The sequence below is a fragment of the Panthera onca genome, chromosome E3 (assembly GCF_046562875.1).
Source record: "Panthera onca isolate mPanOnc1 chromosome E3, mPanOnc1 haplotype 2, whole genome shotgun sequence".
In the NCBI taxonomy this organism is placed as follows: domain Eukaryota; kingdom Metazoa; phylum Chordata; class Mammalia; order Carnivora; family Felidae; genus Panthera; species Panthera onca.
Window position 1 is genome coordinate 24,179,488 of NC_138354.1, and position 18,881 is coordinate 24,198,368.

Genomic DNA, 18,881 nt, shown 5'->3' on the forward strand with positions numbered 1-18,881 from the left:
AAATAAAAAGAAGGAGGCCATTAGACTAATGTGGCCCTAATGACACGGTGCCCTCAGTGAGCACACCAAAATCTAAGTCTGTAAATGCCTCGAGGTTATGAAATCAAAGTACTGACGACAACCATCACAAAGAGCCAACTGGGCTTTAAGTGACAGCCAGTCAAATAATTTCCTTTCTCTGCGTCTGCACCTTTCTCTCTATAAGTCTTTCCAGAGCGCTCCAAACCACTTCCTGTTTGGTGCTGCCTGATTCTAATCGATTTTTTGCTCAAGTTAACTCTTAAAATTTTTAATACTCCTCAGTTTACCTTTTAACGGAGATACAACTTGACTGTCTCTGGGTATGGGATTGGTGACATAAACTGTGGTATATCCACATAACCGAATGCTATGCAACTATTTTGTTTCCATAAGGTAGACTTGTTTCTGTGAACACCGGAATGATGGCCAGGTCCTATTTTATATACATACACCCGTGTTACAGAGCGAAACAGAACAGTGTATATAGTATGAACTCATTTGTGGTTCGTTTTTTTTTAATTACACGTACATATGTTTTATACACACCAAAAAAAAAAAAAAAAACCTCTCAAAGTTGATAACAAACTTTTCCTTGTGGTTACCTTAAGAGCAGGGACTCTCAGGCTTAGATCGTTTGCCATTTTGGGTTGGAGAGTCCTTGTGTGTGGGGCTGCATTGTAGTTAGGAAGCAGCATCCCTGGCCTCTACTCAATGGATGCCGGTGGCATCTCCCCCAGGAGTAACAACCCGAAGTGTCTCCAGACTTGGCCAAACGGTGCTCTGAGAATCACTGCTCCAGGGGAAATGGGGGGAAAATTTGCTCTCTCTATATTGTCTTTTTTTTATGATAATTATGTATTTTCAGCAAAAATGTAAACAATAAAGGCAAATTTTCTAAGTAACTGGTATTTGAACGTCCTGGGAATGGGAGGATTCTAGGTCAGGAGCTTTGTCAGGACAATTCTTCCTCTTTGAACGTGTAGGTCTTCCTCAAAGTGGGTCTGACCTCCATCCATTGGATCGGTGTGATGAGTATAAAGGACACAACCATGCCGGGGTCCAGGTTCCAGAAATAATTTGCTTTCCTCCCTGCCTGGGTCAATAGTTCTCACCAGGGAACTTCTGGAAATGTCAATTAGGAGGCTTCACCCCAGGCTTACTGTAAGGGAAGGGAAACTGCCAGTGAGGCTCTGTAATCTGCGTTGGCTTTTCTTTTTTTATTCTGTGTGTTTTTAACAGCTTTACTGAGGAATACTAATATGCAAAGACCTGCACGTATTTAACGGGTACACTGTGATGAGTTTGGACACATGCAAACACCATGATGCCATTATGACAATCAAGGTAACAGACACATCCAACACCTCCCAGTTTCCTTGTGTCTCTTTGTTTCTGTTTTTGTGGTAAGAGCACTTAATGTGAGAGCTACCCTCTTAACAAATTCTGAAGTGCACAATATCATATTGTTAATTACAGGCACAGCGCTGCACAGCAGATTTCTAGAACTTATTTATCTAGCAACACTGAAACTTTATACCCATCAAACAACTCCAGCCTTCCAGGTAATGCTGATGCTCACATTTGGGAACCACTGACACAATGGACAATCCAATGGAATGGCAGAGCTTTGTGAAATTTTTGCATAGTCCTCCAATGACCTCAAAGGATTATACACCAAGCTTTACTCTTACTTCCTGGCTCTCGGGAAGAGAATTCGTTGGCTGGAAACTTTTCATTCAGATCTGCAACACTCGGGCCTGAGTTGGGAAGATGCCTTGTACATCTGCCCGCTCACCCTCTCTGGACCCTGTATCACCGACGGTTTACATTTCCAAGTCCAAATGCTGTTCCCATGGCCTATCTTTACTTGCTTAGATCCACTAAAAAGTCAGTGTCTGCCTCTGGTCTCCCCAAAGAGTTAACGAGCCTCCCTAGCCATTTGGAAAATGAAGTATTGAATGAAGAAGGAAAGTACTCTCCTTGGAGTATTGTTCCTATTCCAGGTTACCCCTGGAAAGGCTGGGAAGGAGGGAACGACCTTCAGTCTCAGGAGGACATAATTAGGAATATGAGAAATGCTATACCCTACCACTGGATTTTCAGGTTCAGATCTGAGTATGGAATAACCCATCTGTTGAAGCTCTGGCTGTAGAGATGGGTTATCTGGAGCTTTTGAAAGAGAAACTGGAGAAAAACCTGGCTCAGTATTTGGCCCCACGTCATCACCTGCATGGGAATATGTATCTTGGCACAAATATCTTAAGCCACCACAGTCCATCAAGGTCCACGACTGGGGCAAGGAGAGAGAACGAGAGGCATGAATGTGCTACGATGGTACCTGATACGGTGAGAGCAGGGAGAGGTTGTTCTCAAAATAGTGGAAATGGGCCAGAAAGGAGTCCGCATTCATGGCATCAATGTGCGAGCACGTCACGCCTTTGACCAGCTGCCCTGTGCTGGAAAACAAAACAAGGGACCCGAGAGAAGAGGGCATGGGGCTGGGTGCCTGAGTGGCTCAGTCAGTTAAGCATGTAACTCTTGATTTTGGCTCAGGTCATGATCCCAGGGTCATGGGATCAAGCCCAAGTCAGTCTCTGCGTTGAGCATGGAGCCTGCTTGGGATTCTCTCTCTCTCTCTCTCTCTCTCTCTCTCTCTCTCTCTCTCTCCCTCTCCCTCTGCCCCTCCCCTGCTCGTGTGCATGCTTGCACATGTGCACTCTCTCCCTCTCTCAAGGAAAAAAAAAGGAAGGGGTTGGGGAGGGAGAGGAAAGGACTAGAGAAGGCAGGTCTGATGGGACACAGGCTGCAGACAGCCAACTTTCCCTCCTGGGAAATCAGGCTCCAGAGGGCCTGTCAGCCCCCAGACCAAGTACACCCGCCTACCTCAGCAGCTCCTCAGGCCTTCTGGTTGTCTTTGACAGAAGCTCAAACAGGAACAAGGCCTGAGGGAAGAGAACGGTTGCCAGCATGGATGGAGCGGTCACTTACTCACTGCTGAGCAGTGTGTGCCTGGTACCATGAGGCCCTTGGAGGAAGACACACAATGATCCCATTTTGCAGATGGGGAAGGCTTAGGCTTAACAGGCTATGTTATTACCCAGGCCCACACAATTGCCAGGTGGTAGAGCTGGGATGTGAACTGGGGTCAGAGTAATTGCAGAACCCACGCTCCCACACCCCGGGGATTCCCTATGCTCTAGGACCGGAATGAGGGGCAAAGCCATCAGACGGCAGGCTGGAACTTTACTTTCTACACTTTATGAAGCCGCTGACCAGGTGAGCACCCTCCGTAGCCCCTTTTCCACGCCCACCTGCTAGCTCCCAGGAAGTAAAAGTGGAAGAGACAGATGAATAGACCAGGACAGTCTAGAAAGTACCATGAATAAAGTAACTCCTGCTTGCAGCACTCACTCCCCTCCAACCCTCCCAGATGGGCACTCTAGAAGAACAATATCTAGCAGGCAGGGGAGCCGTTTGTTTTAAGGAACGTAATTTTACAGAACACCTAACTTGCAGATGCGATCAAGTATGACATTCGTCTATTTTATAGACTCTGGAACTTTGAATGTAATTCCCCAAACAGAATAAATTGTGAGCCAGCATTAGGTAGAGGCATCTGTGACGGGGCAGCCAGGCCCAGGAGAAAGGAACAGCTAGGGAGGTAAGTTCCTGAAGCTCTGTGTGTAGCCCCAGTTATCTCCTCAGGCAGAATCAAGTTCTGGGACCCTCCCACAGTCTTCCCCATCACAGGAAACGGCCACTCCATCAACGCGGTTGCTGAGAAAAAATGGCTGGAAGACATCTGTGGCAGGATGTGTTTTCCAAAGTGGCCACAAATTATGCTCTTCTAGAACCTTCCAGAACCACTATCCCACCAAAAGGTGGAATCTTTGTCCTCTCTGCATGAAGCTGGGGGCGGGGCTGGGTGACTGCCTCCACAGATAGAGCAAAGCAAAAGTGATGCTATGTGACTTCCCCAAGGCGAGGTCACCAAGGTGACACAGCTTCTCATGGATCTCTCCCCTGGGAGTCCCAAACCACCCACAGAAGGCCGGCCACCCTGCATGGGAATGCATGCAGTTCCTAGGGCTGCAGTAACAAATTACCATGAACTTGGTGGCTGAAAACAATAGAAATCATTCGTTCAGAGTTCTGGAAGCCAGAAGTCAGAAATCAAGGAGTCAGCAGAGATGAGCTCCCGCCGAAGGCTGTAGGGGAGAATCCTTCCTCCCCTCTTCTAGCTTCTGGTGGCTCCAAGCGGTTCTGGCTTATGTCTACATCACTCGGGTTTCTGCCTTCGTCTTCACATGGCCTTCTGTATGCACATCCAATCCCTTTTGTCTGCATCTCTCTACCATCCGGGTTGTCGCCTCTCATAAGGGCTCTTGTCACTGGATTTAGGGCCTGCTCAGATAACTGAGACTGGTCTCATCTTGAGATCCTTAGTTAAATCTGCAAAAACTCTTCTTCCCAAATAAGGCCACATTCCCACGCACACGTTTTGGGTGGACGTATATTTGGCGGGGGCACCGTTCAGCCCACGACATGGAGAGAACATACACAGGTGGAGAGAGACGCCCCCAGCCCTTTGAGAATGCGTCCAGAATGCGACCACTGGTTACCACCCACGATGCCACCACCTAGTCCAAGCCACTTGTCTTATCTGGAATACACAATAGCCTCCTGACTGGTCCCCTTGCTTCCACTCTTGCTCTCAATTCAGTCCCCGTGCAGCAGCTGTGGGATTCGATGCAAACGAAAGTCAGAGCACAACCCTTCTCAAACCCTCCCAACAGCTCCTCATGTCACCCACAGTAGAAGGCAGTCCTCACGGTGTCCCTAGGGGTCCTGAAGATCAGCCCCTCCCATAACCTCTCTGAGCACAGGGAGGTCGTCTCCAGCTACCCCCGTCAAAAAGAGCCCACTGTCTACCCGTTCCCATTTTGATTTAGGTTCTCCTTAGCACGCATCATCATCTAGCACAGCTTGGGTTTTACCCACTAATCTTTTATCTCGTCTGTCTCCCTCCTTCACAGGATGGAAATTCTGGGACGGCAGGCCGTTTTGTCTACTTTGTTCACGGCTGCATCCCCAGCAACGTGAACAGCTCCTGGCATCAACTTTCGATGAGTGGATAAAATGCAGAGTTGATTGAATGAAAGTCCAGAGAGCTCGCAGAGGCTTCAGCCTCCAAAGCACAGTCCTCCCCAAGCAGCCTCAGCACCAGCAGCCCTTAATAATACGTGTGATAACCGCTAATAGTTAGAGTGCACTGCCATGTGCCCAGTGGTATAAAGATACATCTTGCATCACTGATTCTCATGAAATCATCCCCATTTCACACATGAGAAAACTGAGGCCGAGTGAGAAGAAGCACCCCAAAATTAACTGATAGCCACACCCAAATACACACTCAGGTCTTGTCCAATTTCTTAACACTACACTGTTTTGCCTCCTGAGTTTAATTACACGGAAATAAATTTCTTTTACCAAATTAACCTTAAACAGAACTTTCCCACAAGGCAGACTCAAAAATTCAGGAGTGATCTGGGCATCTTATTACTAATAAAAAATATATACAGTAAAGTCTTAGTTTGCGAGCATAATTTGTTCCAGAAACATGGTTGTAATCCAAAGCACTTGTATATCAAAGCGAATTTCAAGAACCACTGGCTCAGTTGTGATCATGTGACATTCAGCGTCATGTGCTACTTGTATTATAAGACAATGCTCTTTTACCAAGTTAAAATTTATTAGAAATGTTTGCTCATCTTGCAGGACCCTCACAGAACAAGTTACTCACAACCCAAGGTTCTACTGTATTTAGTTTTGTTTTGGTTTTTAATTTTTTTTAATTTTATTTTTATTTTTGAGAAATGCTCCCACTGCGAGCAGAGGAGGGGCAGAGAGAGGGAGATAAAGAATCTGAAGCAGGCTGAGCTGTCAGCACAGAGACCAACAATGCAGGGCTCAAACCCATGAACCATGAAATCACGACCTGAGCCAAAGCTGGATGCTTAACCAACTGAGCCACTCAGGCACCCCTACTGCATTTAGCTTAAAACCCTAGGAATTTCCTAAGTGAGGAGAGCCATCAAGGTGTCTTTTGTTATGTGAATGACGACTTCAGGAAAACACCTGAGGAAGGAGGGATGTTGCAGAAAGAACCAAACACAGGATTGGAGGGTTGGAACTTTCAGTCCCACCCCCAACCTGCAGGGAGGGGAGAAGGGCTAGATGTTGAACCAAGCATCAATGGCCAATGTTTTAATCAACCATGCTTACATAATAATGCCTCCATAAAAATCCAAAAGCACCAGGTTCAGAGAGCTTTCAGTTGGTGAACATGTGTAGGTGTTGAGAGGGTGGCACATCCGGAGAGGGTGTGGAAGCCCTGTACCCTTTCCCCCATATACCTTGTCCGATGCATCTCTTCAATCTGGCTGTTCCTGGGTTATATCCTTTTATAATAAGCCGATGAGCTAGTAAGTAACATGTTTGAATTCTGTGAGCCACTCTACCAAATTAATCAAACTAAGGTGGGGGCAGCAGGGTCATTGGAACCTTCAATCTACAATTGGGAGGTCAGAAGCACAGGGGACAGCCAAGAATGGTGACTGGCACTTGCAGTTGAGGGGCAGGGGGTATAGTATTGCAGGACTGAACCCTTACCCTGTGGGATCTGATGCTATCGCCAGTATACAGTGTCAGAATGGAGTTGAATTGTGGAACACCCACAATTCTCCGCTATGTTGGAGAATTCCTTGTTGGTGTGGGAGCCTCCAACCCCAACACACACACATACACACACATACAAATTGGTGTCAGAATCCTTAGTGGTCATACCTGACTCCTCCGAAGTTCCTTTTCCTTTAGGACTGTTGTGTTAAATCCGGGTTCCCTCCGTAAATTGAAGAGAGATACTTCTTTAAAGAAAGCCCCCTGTATTTCCACAATGCCTGAGACAGTGTCTCCTGCTTCAATCATCTGCCAAGAGTGAGAATAAACGAATGACCACCTCGTAGAAGGTGCATTGAACTTTGCACAAGGCCCAGGGACTGTGTCAGTGATTCACAGGCCATAAGATTCAGCATTATCTGCTCAGCAACCCTGTGAGGTGGGGGATTTCCCTTACCCCATTTTGCAGGTAAGAAAACTGAGGCTTCATAAATAATTGGTTGAAAGTTGATAAGTAAGATTCAAAGATTCAAGCACAAGTCTGTCTTATTCAGGAACGCATACAATTTTAACCAAACGTGCTATTGCTCTCGGCAAGGTGTTGATATTTTAAGCCAAACTCCTTAAGTTTGGTCTCCTAACAGATTTTGTAACTGGACATAGCAGGTCTAATAGAACAGGATACCCAGGGGCGCCTGGGTGGCTCAGTCGGTTAAGCGGCCGACTTGGGCTCAGGTCATGATCTCGCGGTCTGTGAGTTCAAGCCCCGTGTCGGGCTCTGTGCTGACAGCTCAGAGCCTGGAGCCTGTTTCAATTCTGTGTCTCCCTCTCTCTGACCCTCCCCCGTTCATGCTCTGTCTCTCTCTGTGTCAAAAATAAAATAAACGTTAAAAAAAAAAAAAATTAAAAAAAAGAACAGGATACCCAAAGACCCACTGCCAAGTGAGAATATAGGTGTGACTTCGGATTATGGAAGGAGCTTTCAGAAGCACTCTGGGACCTTCAGGATTCATTTTTAGACTTGAAAAACTTTCAAAAATTATTATATCAAGAACCCTAATGTAACTAAAGTCTTCCGGAGTCAACTGGTGAAGGAAAGCACCAGGGTCTGGGAAGAAATATAGTGTGACCCAAAGAGCTCCTTCTGGAAAGGAGGAAAGGTGGGCACCAGGAGACGGCATCATCTAGGTTCAGAATGCTCCCTCGCCAAAGGCTGAGCTAACCCCAGCCCTGAGTCGACAGCCCAAAGTCATAGCCCACTCACAACACCCCAAAACCACATACTCTGTGAGCCACACGGCTGAGGACGAGATGTCTTTCTCTCACCTTGCTGAGGACGCCTTGCTGCTGGGCAGGTGACAAGTCGGACACATGCAGGGAGATCGTGCTTCTCAGGACCTGCAAGAGGTCCCTGCGATCCATGCTGTAGAAGGCTTGGGTGCCAACCCCAGCCAGCAGCACGCCCATCTGGCTGACATTGTAGAAAGACAGCACCTGGCAAGACGGGCCGCGAGGAGCGTGAGGTTCTGTTCTGGTTTCTCACCTGGCCAACACTTGCCCCTCTGCATGTTGGGTATCTGGGATGGGTACCGGGGCACCATAGTGAACAAACACATGCTGCCCTCCCAGACCTTCCTTCCTTCCTTCTATCAGAAAAGAGAGGTGGTATCAAAACACAACACAGAAGGCAAGTGCTCTGCCGGGGGAAGTACCCTGCTGTCCGAGGCCACAGTACAAATATCAGAAAGTGATGATCTGTGCACCACAGCTGGGCAGGCAATAGGCTTTTGTGTGTGTGTGTTTAATTTGAACTGGCTGACAACACTTAAAAACTGAGGAAACTGGGGCACCTGGGTGGCTCAGTCGGTTAAGCACCCGACTTCGGGCTCAGGTCATGATCTCATGGTTCGTGAGTTCAAGCCCTGCATCAGGCTCTGACAGCTCGGAGTCTGGAGCCCGCTTCAGATTCTGTGTCCCCCTCTCTCTCTCAGCCCCTCCCCCACTCACACTCTGTCTCACTCTCTCTCTCTCTCAAAAACAAATAAACATTAAAAATTTTTTTTTTAAACTGAGGAAATTTGGAGGCACCTGGGTGGCTCAGTTGGTTAAGCATTCAGCTCTTGATTTCGGCTCAGATCATATCCCTCGGTTCATGAGTTGGAGCCCCAAGTTGGGCTCTCCACTGACAGTGTGGAGCCACTTAGGTTTCTTTCTCTCTCTCTCTCTGCCCCTTCCCACCCCTCTCTCTCCTCTCTCTCTTTCTCTCTCTCAAAATAAATAAACTTAAAACAATTTTTTTAATTGGGTAAATTTTCATTAAAATCCAGGTTTGAGTCTGATTTTTTAAAAAATCTGAATGCCAAGCAATACTGGGTCCATGTTGGCAACAATTGGCAAGAACTGACCAGCAGGTGCCCCTTGAGCTTGGGTCGTGGGGCTATCAGTTTACCCAGACCCACTCACTTGTACCCATTTTTCTCATTACGTCATCTGACATAGCAAAGCCCCATGTTCGTCTATCTCCATGCAGAAGCTCTGAGTTGAAATAAAGAAATGTTTTGGGGGGGCGCCTGGTGGCTCAGTAGGTTAAGTGTCTGACTTCAGCTCAGGTCATGATCTTACAGTCCGTGGGTTCGAGCCCCGCGTTGGGCTCTGTGCTGACAGCTCAGAGCCTGGAGCCTGCTTTGGATTCTGTGTCTCCCTCTCTCTCTGCCCCTCCCCCTACTCTCTCTCAAAAAATAAATAAACATTTAAAAAATTTAAAAAAAAAGAAATGTTTCAGGATCTGGGTCTGATATTTTATGACAAATACGATTGTAGCTGTCTGCCCCATCAGAAACTATGCTTGTTTTTTCTCCCTCCTTTAGAGTAAAGATGCCAGATGGTTTTCCATACAAACAGGGACACTCATTCCTTAGGTCTACAAAAAAGCCAGTTGAATGGTTTCCCTGTTATGCTCTGTAGAATGGATAGTCTCTACTGTCCTCAAGGAAAGCAAGACCTTTCGAGCTCTTGGCCTCTTCGTAAGTGGCCTGACCTCTCTGTAGGAAGAGAGGGACACTAGGAAAAAGACAAGCCACTTTGTCCAGGGTTGGGAGGAACAAGACAGTCTCCCTCAGCTCCCTAAAATCACATTCACAGAGAACTGTCCAGATAGACTCAGGTGGCCCTAGTCAAAACAGAGAAGGGCTGCAAAGATGTCAAACTAAAGATGCCATGAGGCTAGAGGGCACAAGAAGAATGGGCTATCCTTGGCCTTGAGGCAGAAAGTAACAATGGGCGGACAACGGTCATGGTGCCATGCTGGAGGTAGTTAGCATGGGAGTTAAGCAAGTGGACTCTGAAGCCAGACATCCTGTGTCCCTTTATGTGACCTTGGCAATTCCCTTATACATTCTGTGCCTCTCATGAATGATATGGAAAATGAAGGTTATAACACACTCCTGACTTCACAGAGTTGTTGGAAACACTGAACAACTAACTCACTCAGACCCGAACCTGGCACACAGTAAGTACTTAATGAATATTTGTAATTGTTGTCATTTTGGAACTGGTCCCGATCCAATCCTCATGAACTAGCTGCATCCTGGGACATGGCTATGAGACAGAAAAAGCAGGACACCAAAATGTTTAGGGGCTCAGGTCTCTGGAGCCCCTTCTACAAAGCGCAGGGCAGAGAGACGGCTTCCCCAGGAAAAAGACTCATTTCCCACCCCAGGAGCATCTAGAGCGTGACTAAAGGATCCTGTCCCCCCCCCAAGCAAAATCTCCTCTGAGGACAATTCCCTCCCTGCGGCCCAAGATGAATAAAATAGCATTATCTCTCATCTCAAGATGAGGGATGTGTTCGCAGCCTCAACAACAAGCAAGGAAATCCTGGGATGGATCCCACGCTTTGCAAACAGCACAACAGTAGCTACTACTACTCCCTGAGCTCATACTCAAGGTCACATGTTCCAACCCCTTCCTGTGTACTGACTCAGAATCCTTACAGCCATCCTGCTGCAGAAGTGCTACTGTTATCCCCATCTTACAAACAGGGAAGCTGAGGCAAAGAGAATTTAAGCCAATCGTCCAGTGTCCCACAGCTAGTAAATGGCAGAGCAAGTCCCCTTCAGTACTATTTTCTTACTGATTGGCCACCCTCCCTGTGTATCACTGGCCCTTGGGTCTCAGAGCATTAAAAAAAGAGTTCAAAGCTCCAACTGACCTTCTCATGGGCCAAGTATTTGGCAGACAAGATGATGACCTGGCTCTTGGCCCAGCCTGAGACCTGGTTGAGAGTTGAGATGGCGCCATGCACAGCCTCAGGGGAGAGGGATTCCAGCTGACTGTGGGTCAAGGCCACAACCGCATCCGACAAAGAGCCCAGAGTCTCATTGAGGGTCTGGTTCTCCGTGGCAATGTCCAGGAGGTTGGCTTTGAGCTAGAAGGGAAGCAGGCTGAAATGAGGCTCGATAACAAGCAGGACAGTGGCTCCCTCTGCCTACACCCTGGGGTCGTCACAACACCACCACCACCCTGCCTTCCCACCCCCTCCACCCTGTCGTCAAGCCCCGGCCAGACAATGAGTCGCCCACTGAGAACACCACCTCCTCTAGCCTTGACCTTAACATGCCGCAAATTCACTTTGTGCTTCATTTAAATATTAATTTGCTATTAAATCAAACTTAACACATGGCAGAAGGAAATTTTGTTCACTTTATCCATAATTCCACCACACTCTCATAGCATCTATTTTCTTTCTGTGACCTTGAACCCTGCATCCATACACGTCTGTTTTTCTTTCATGAAATATCCATGGTGTTTTTCATAATATGTAATCCACGTAAAAATAATTCTCAACAGTAACAAGAAAGTAAAAGTCTCCTAAAAATCCTACCTCATAAAAATAACTGATTAATTAAAGTAATGGCGCATGTATGTGTCTAAGATTTCTGACGCCTTTATAAATATATGCATTATAAGTAAACTACAGCATGTAGTTTTCACACAGTTGTAATATGAATGGAAGTGCAACGTTCTATGCTTTTTACTGAAAACTGTTTTTATACATGTTTTCACATTTCTGGCATATCCTTAACAATTATTTTATTATAATATACCTGTTTAGTGATACAGTAACTGCTTCCAGTAAAGATGATAAAATTATCTGTTGTAACATGAGCTCTGTACCAAAAAAAAAGAACCGTTCCTGTTTTAACACCTGAAGTTGTAGGAATATATTCATCACAGACAAGTGCACCAGGCAATACTGAAATGGCCACTTGGGGGCAGCAGAGCGAAGTGAAAGAAACAGCTGTCACAGCCCCGGGGTTCTCCAAATTCCGCAGCTGTCCTTCCTCAGGACTCAGCTTCCCAGTCTGTTAAGACGGAGGCATGTGGTAGGGCAGTGATTCTCAAAGCCCTGTGGTCCTCGACGAGCGGTGTCCCAGGATGCTTGTTAGAAATGCAGATTCTTAGGCCCTACTCCCGCCCTCCTGAACCAGAGACTCTGGGCAAGAAGCCCAGCAACCTTATTGTAACAAGTCCTGCAGGTGACTCTGATGCACGCTCTGGTTTCAGAAGTACTGAGCTAGGTGATCCCAGAAGGAACACTGCTATCTTCATCTGCTCGGACTTTCTTGTTTTGCAGCCATGGCTACACATGCAACCTGTGGCCTTAAAATACATTTCTTTTATGTTTGCTTTGAGCTTGCTTGGGAGGGATTCTTTTCCTTCGAAATAAAAATATGTGAGGCACCTGGGTGTTTCAGTCGGTTAAGCATCTGAGTTCAGCTCAGGCCATGATCTCACGGCTCGTGAGTTCGAGCCCCGCGTCGGGCTCTGTGCTGACAGCTCAGAGCCTGGAGCCTGCTTCAGATTCTGTATCTCCCTCTCTCTCTGCCCCTCCCCGCTCATTCTCTCTTCTCTCTCTCTCTCAAAAATAAATAAGCATTAAAAAAATAAATTAAAGGGGCACCTGGGTGGCTCAGTCAGTTAAGTGTCTGACTTCAGCTCAGGTCATGATCTCGCGGTTCATGAGTTCCAGCCCCGCATGGGGCTTTGTGCTGACAGCTCAGAGCCTGAAGCCTATTTCGGATTCTGTGTTTCCCTCTGTCTCTGCCCCTCCCCCACTCGCATTCTGTGTGTGTGTGTGTGTGTGTGTGTGTGTGTCTCTCAAAAATAAAGATTAAAAAAACTAATTAATTAATTAATTTTAATAAATACGCTCTGATCAAGATAATGATGACTATTGTCAAATGTCAAATGGGATCGGGGATTTTATAGTTACATGTGAAAAGCTGCCGTGAAATTATTGATGGTTCTATCAACCTTTTCTTTAATGTTGTTCTCACGTCATCTTTTCCATTAAAAAAAAAAAAATGAGAAGGGCCAAAAAAGTGAGAGAAGCAGGGCAGAATTGAGACTTTAAGGGAAGAAAGGAGAGATGGAGGGAGAGAGTACATGAGAAACAGCCTGTCAGTTTGTGCAGAGCTTTGGTCTAGGAACTCAACAAATACACCTAATCCGGGCATCTCAACCAACGCTGCACTAAAATCATGTGAGGAACTTTTAAAACATACCATTCCCAGGCCACACCTCTGACCAGTACCTGGAGAATCTCCGGGAACGGAGCTGGCCGAGTGCTAATGCAGAGCCAGGTTTGAGAACCTTGCTTTTATCTCCTTGCTGTTCCAAGCACGGTAACCGGACCAGCTGCTTCAGCATCGCCTGGAAGCTTGTTAGATGTGCAGTCTCCCTCCACTTAGGGCTCCACTCAGACCCACTGAATCACAAGCCACATTTAGGATCCCCAGGTGATCCTTATGCACAGTTAAGCTCGAGGTGGCCACTCTGAATTCTGATCTATTCTGGGTTTTCCCCGATACTGTTGAAGCTCATCCCAGGATTTGGGATGGGATGCCATCTGCTGTGGGTGGACCCAGATCCCAATTAACCCCACATATTTTCTCTCAAAGGCCAGGCAGGACTGTGCTCCCCAATTCTCCGGCCATTTCCCCAGGGCCCTGTGCCCCATCCGCACCTTCTGAACCCCAGCCTGGAAGCCCCTCAGATGGCTGCACTTGATCATCTGGTGAAGGAGGACTTGAGCCACCGCGGCGTCCAGCAAATCCAGGTCATGGTAGAAACAGACCAGCAGCCCCAGCCTGTGTGGGAAGATAAGGGTGCTGGCAGGGGGCTCAGAGCTGGGGGTCACAACCACAGCCCCCTCCCACACAGAGCCAAGAGTCACGGTCAGAGCAGCTATCACATGCCAGGGACTGTGCTGAACCCTGTACCCGGATTACCCCATCACAGCAACCCTACAAGGCAGATGCTCTGAGCCCCATTTCACAGAAGGGCAGACAGACTCAGCACGGTCAAGTGACTGGCCCAAGACTGGACGTGGCCCCAGGACTTAAATCGAGACCCATCCACCTATGCTCTCTCTTCCCGAGACAGTAAGGGGCACAAGGAACGTGTGGTCCTGAGTTAGCCACAGAAAACTCCCCATTTTCCACATGGAGATAAAGGGTTTGTCCACCCTGAGGGATTCTCTGAGGCAGATGTATTTCCAAGATGGTTTATGACCTACACCACCAGAAAGGAAAGAAAAAGGAAGCATAACAATGTAAGGGCGGAAGTGGGATGTGAACCCTGGTCTAGCTGGGGGTGCTGTATTTTGTGGTTAAGAGCATAGATTTAGGCCAACAGGAGTTTGAAGCGCAGCTGTATGGGATGTTTGATCCAACAAATTACTTAACTTCTCCGCAAGGCTGCTGCACAGTTGAACAGTGCACACGGTGCACTACTGTACAGGGTGGACCTGTCTCTCTGAGCCTTTAATAAAAGGGAGGTTGGCTGTGTTCATCACAGCACATCACGATAAATATGATGAATGTAGGCATCAGGAGTACTGTGAGAGTTCAATGGGAAGAGCCATACCAATTGATTAGCATCCTTCCCGGTAGACACCAGGCACTGATTCATTAATGGATGCTCTTAGAGTTAGTATGAAATCTATTCAATTCAGCATGGCTGGACCACCTGGTTGACCATGCTCAACCTGGATCCACCCTCTTAGAAAGACAGCGTCATGCTCAGACATGACCACAGAAGAGCAACCGGGTCAGGAAGGATTTGAAAATGTGTCGGATGAGAAAAGAATACTCAAGGGAAGGGAAGGCTGAAGAACTACTATCCTGAGCACTTACTATGTGTCAGGTGTGCATAAGCCTTACAAGGACCTTGAAAAGGGAGGAAGGTTATTATCTCCCATTTTACAGATGGGGAAGTGGAGGCACAGAGAGGTAAAGTGACACAGCCCAAATCACGCAACTCGTAAGTGGCAGAGCCAGAATTAAACCCAGGAAGTCTGGCTCCAGGTCCCATGTTCTTAACCAGTAAGCTATTTTTGTGTACCCCTAAAAACGGGACCCAAGCTAATGGGTAAAAATTAGTAAGGATGGGGGAAGAAGGTGTAATAGTTTCATATAAGAACATTCCCTATAAGCGACTCTGATAAAATTTAACATAATACAGTGATGTCAGGGGAAGCACTGTGATATGTGTCCCTGAGAGATGGAGAGATGGTTGAACAGCACTCCCCACTGCATGCTCCCTCTGGCTAATATTCAAACCCTTTCTGGGGTCGCCAAGTACATAGCTCCAGGCCTGCTTCTGCTGGAAAGCATTCCTGGAGGATCATGTTACAATCACTAAATTCCAGAGCCGACATCATCTGTGGACTCCCCACCCGAGAAGCTGGATAACAAGAGGTTCACAAATATGGGGAGCCAAAAGCTATTTCTAATACTTTACCCACCCTAATGGAAACCACACGTTTACCTTGGAATAGACCAAGTACTGAGTATTTAAAATATTCTATTTCTATGCCCACAGCTGGAATCTTAGCACTTGATAAGGTTGCATTAAACGCCTGGCACAGGAGATGCTCAGAAAGCATTTGTTCTACCTCACCCCACCTCCCAACCCTTTCAAAGGGTGTTTCTTTGGGGAAACGCCTCCCGTCACATGCACAAAGACATGGGGCTATATAAAGAGATAGACCAGCCACCCCCCTTCCCTCCCAGGGTCTTCTGCTGCTCAGAGGAAGCTGGTGCTTAGATCACATCTTGGGAAAGAGCTGCGAGGACCCAGAGCCCCCACCCCTTGCCTGTGGATGGTGGAGGTATTCCTCACGTCAAAGCTGGAGGAGCTGATCCTCTCCAGAAACGCCTGGGCCAGGTCAGGGGTGATGTCATAAACTGTGTCCAGCTGCTTGGTGGCATTGTCATAGCTGATAAACAGCCCAATCTGGTAGACAAGGACAGGAAGGGGGTTGACATGACCCCAAACAGCCCCACCCTTGCGGTCCCCACTGCACCCCATCTCAGAGATTCCGAGATGCCCAGTTCCTGTGGTCATTGATTTCTCAACAGTCTGTAACAACTGCTTTGGTTTCCTCTTCAACCCAAATGCTATTTAGGAAAGTATTATATTTTAATATCGGAGCAGTTGAACTCTTTGAAAGCTAATATTTGCACCCTTATTTGTAGATTTGTTATATGGAGGTCAGAGAATGTGGTCCACAAATGTTTCACTTTGGGGAATCAGGTTTTTTTTAAGTAGATGAGTTTACAAATGGGCCTCAGGTGATGAAAAAGAGTGTGTGTTCCCATGGTAAGATACAAATATATAGAAAGATATAGATAAATAGATTCAACTTTATTACGTATACCATTCAGATTCTTTCTGTTCTTGTTCATTTTCTGCCTATGTGTCCAAGGGTGTCAAGCTGAAGTCTTATCTTTCTATGCACTGCTACTCTGTGCTTATAAAGTTGTCTCTCCCTTGAGGAGTCTACTCTTTCTCCAGATAAATTCCCCCTTCGTGCTGGTCCTCTGTGGCTTTGCCTCTCTTCTCTACACTTTTAGATGATGAAGAAAAGTTGCAAATGGCCTCTTGATCTTAGAAATTCCTCCCCAGGGCCCCAGCTTCCATAAAAATTTAATCTCTATCTAACTTCTGGAAATTCACTCAATATTGGGAGAGTAAAAGTGAGGTTTGATCCATTTTATAACTGAGGATTATAAATTGAAAGTTAGGGGCACCTGGGTGGCTCAGTTGGTTGAGCGTCCGATTTCAGCTCCAGTCATGATCTCACAGTTCGTGGGTTTGAGCCCCACGTCGGGCTCCGTGCTGACAGCTCCAAGACTGGAGCCTGCTTCAGATTCTGTGTCTCCCTCTCTCTCTGCCCCTCCCTGCTCACACTCTGTGTCTCTCCCTCAAAAATAATAAATAAATAAGTAAATAAATAAATATAAATTTATGTGAAATATTCTCAGCCTCCTAGGTAAAAAGAGGAACCTACATATGTCAACCATACTGCAGTTAAAAAATTTTTCAAAAATTTTTGAAAAGAAAAACCTGGCTCTGCCTCCAGTTTCATAATAACCAGACATCGTTGGGTCAATTGGCCCTTGAACAAGCCAGCCATCTGATACAAACACTTCTCTCACTGGCCAGAAGAAAGTCAAGGCACACAAGATAAAAACTGGAGGCAAGCCCCAAAGTCTTTATGAATGCCTCCCTGTTGGCAGCGTGTTTTGGAGACTGCTTTCCAGAATCATGATGCCCAGGGGTTTTAGTGTCATTGGGTTAACATCAGGAAGACAGAGACAGGCTGACCAGTGAGTTAAGTAACCTTAGAACTTACATATTTCTCAACTGTAAAGTCTATACTTAAAATCCAATCATTGCTCATGCTGAAGTAGCAATCAGTAGAATTAGCTATAAATACAAGTTGCTAGTAATCTATGTTTCATTTGATTCAAGTTCATGCTTCCAAGAACTGGAAACTCTGTCGCTATCATCCTTGGCCTTTAAATACCCTAAAATGACTTTTGGTTCACAGCCAACATTTTCTTTATACCATGTTTGTTCATATCAGAGCTATCTTGGTTGTCTGCAATTCTTTTCTTGGCCCTTCTACACTAAACACAATCTGACGACCAACCACATGAGAGTTTTCTTTAGAGGCTCAAGATATATTGGCTGAGGTGGGCACCCAATCTTCCAGGGCACCTGGACTAGCTGGCTAAACATGACAGGTTTAGAATACACCTTTCCCCAGATGGCTTGGTGATGGGGACATGTAAACGTACTTTTCCAACTTACTTCTACAGGACTAATTTTCGTAATTTCTTCAAATGATAGGTGAACCATATATCTGCCCAAAATCCATAAGTTTTCTGCACTGACCCATGAAACAGAGTCATCTGCAAAAAATAAATAAATGAAGAAATATGATAAATAAATCAGTAAATAAATAAACAAATAAAAGCTTTTGCACTGGTATGTGATAGTCAAAAGTATCTTTGATGTCAGGACCTCCTTCCTGTGTTCATTAATTCATTCAATAACCATTCATGGAGCGCCTCCTACCTATGAGATGCTATGCTACACACAGGCAAATCACAGATGCCAGCCATCTGAGGCTTTGTTTGTAAGTCAGCAGTGTGGTCCCCAGACCAACAGCACCAGCATCACCTGGGAACTTATTAAAAATGCAGGTTATTTTTTAATAGTTAAGGTCACAAAATAAGCTTTTCTTTCAGTTCACTTAGTTACTAAATAGTCTCACAACTTGAAATATATTTGACTCTCTTTTCTTACTACCGGTAACAATCATTATTCAGCCATACTGATTAGCACCAGGTTCCTGTACTTGAGCCAAACCAACTACTTCTCCTTCCTTATATGCACCCCAAACATTCTCCAAATCTTCTCTCACGTGCGCCCTTCTTATCAGCCAGAATGCCTCTGCCCTAACTCTTCCGCTCTGAAATCCTACTTTCAAAAATGACCTCAAACATTTCCTCTTTCTTAACGCCTTGTCTTGTCTCCTCAGTCATCAGTAATTTCTCCCTCTGAAATCCCGGAAGACTCCCTCTGTCACTCTGTTCAGCCATTTGAAATTGCTCATCAGTGGGATGTCAGTGGGACTTCAAGAACAATCATGTTCAGGATCTATCTGGACTTCAAGTTTCACTAAGCTAGAATCGGCCCCCATTACCTCTAATCCTCCAGTAAAAGACTTTTACACACAACAACATTGTGTTGGTGGCACTTCGGAGAAATGGAAGAAGCAGGGGAGCATTTTCAAGGCACAGTGAATCCATTACCAAGAGCTGTTG

At 46.2% G+C, this 18,881-nt stretch overlaps 1 protein-coding gene across 2 annotated transcripts in view; it reads right to left on the minus strand.

Annotated features, from left to right (window-relative positions):
• OTOA (otoancorin) overlaps positions 1–18,881 on the minus strand; it is a 75,381-nt gene that overhangs the window by 32,180 nt on the left and 24,320 nt on the right. For both annotated transcript variants that reach the window (XM_060648766.3, XM_078439737.2), the window contains exons 10-17: positions 17,863–17,963; positions 15,860–15,999; positions 13,727–13,850; positions 10,910–11,125; positions 8,026–8,193; positions 6,868–7,008; positions 2,905–2,963; positions 2,360–2,477 (exon numbers count right to left, since the gene is read on the minus strand). In XM_060648766.3, coding sequence (XP_060504749.2) covers positions 2,360–2,477; positions 2,905–2,963; positions 6,868–7,008; positions 8,026–8,193; positions 10,910–11,125; positions 13,727–13,850; positions 15,860–15,999; positions 17,863–17,963 — 1,067 coding nt within the window. The remainder of the gene's footprint in view (positions 1–2,359; positions 2,478–2,904; positions 2,964–6,867; positions 7,009–8,025; positions 8,194–10,909; positions 11,126–13,726; positions 13,851–15,859; positions 16,000–17,862; positions 17,964–18,881) is intronic.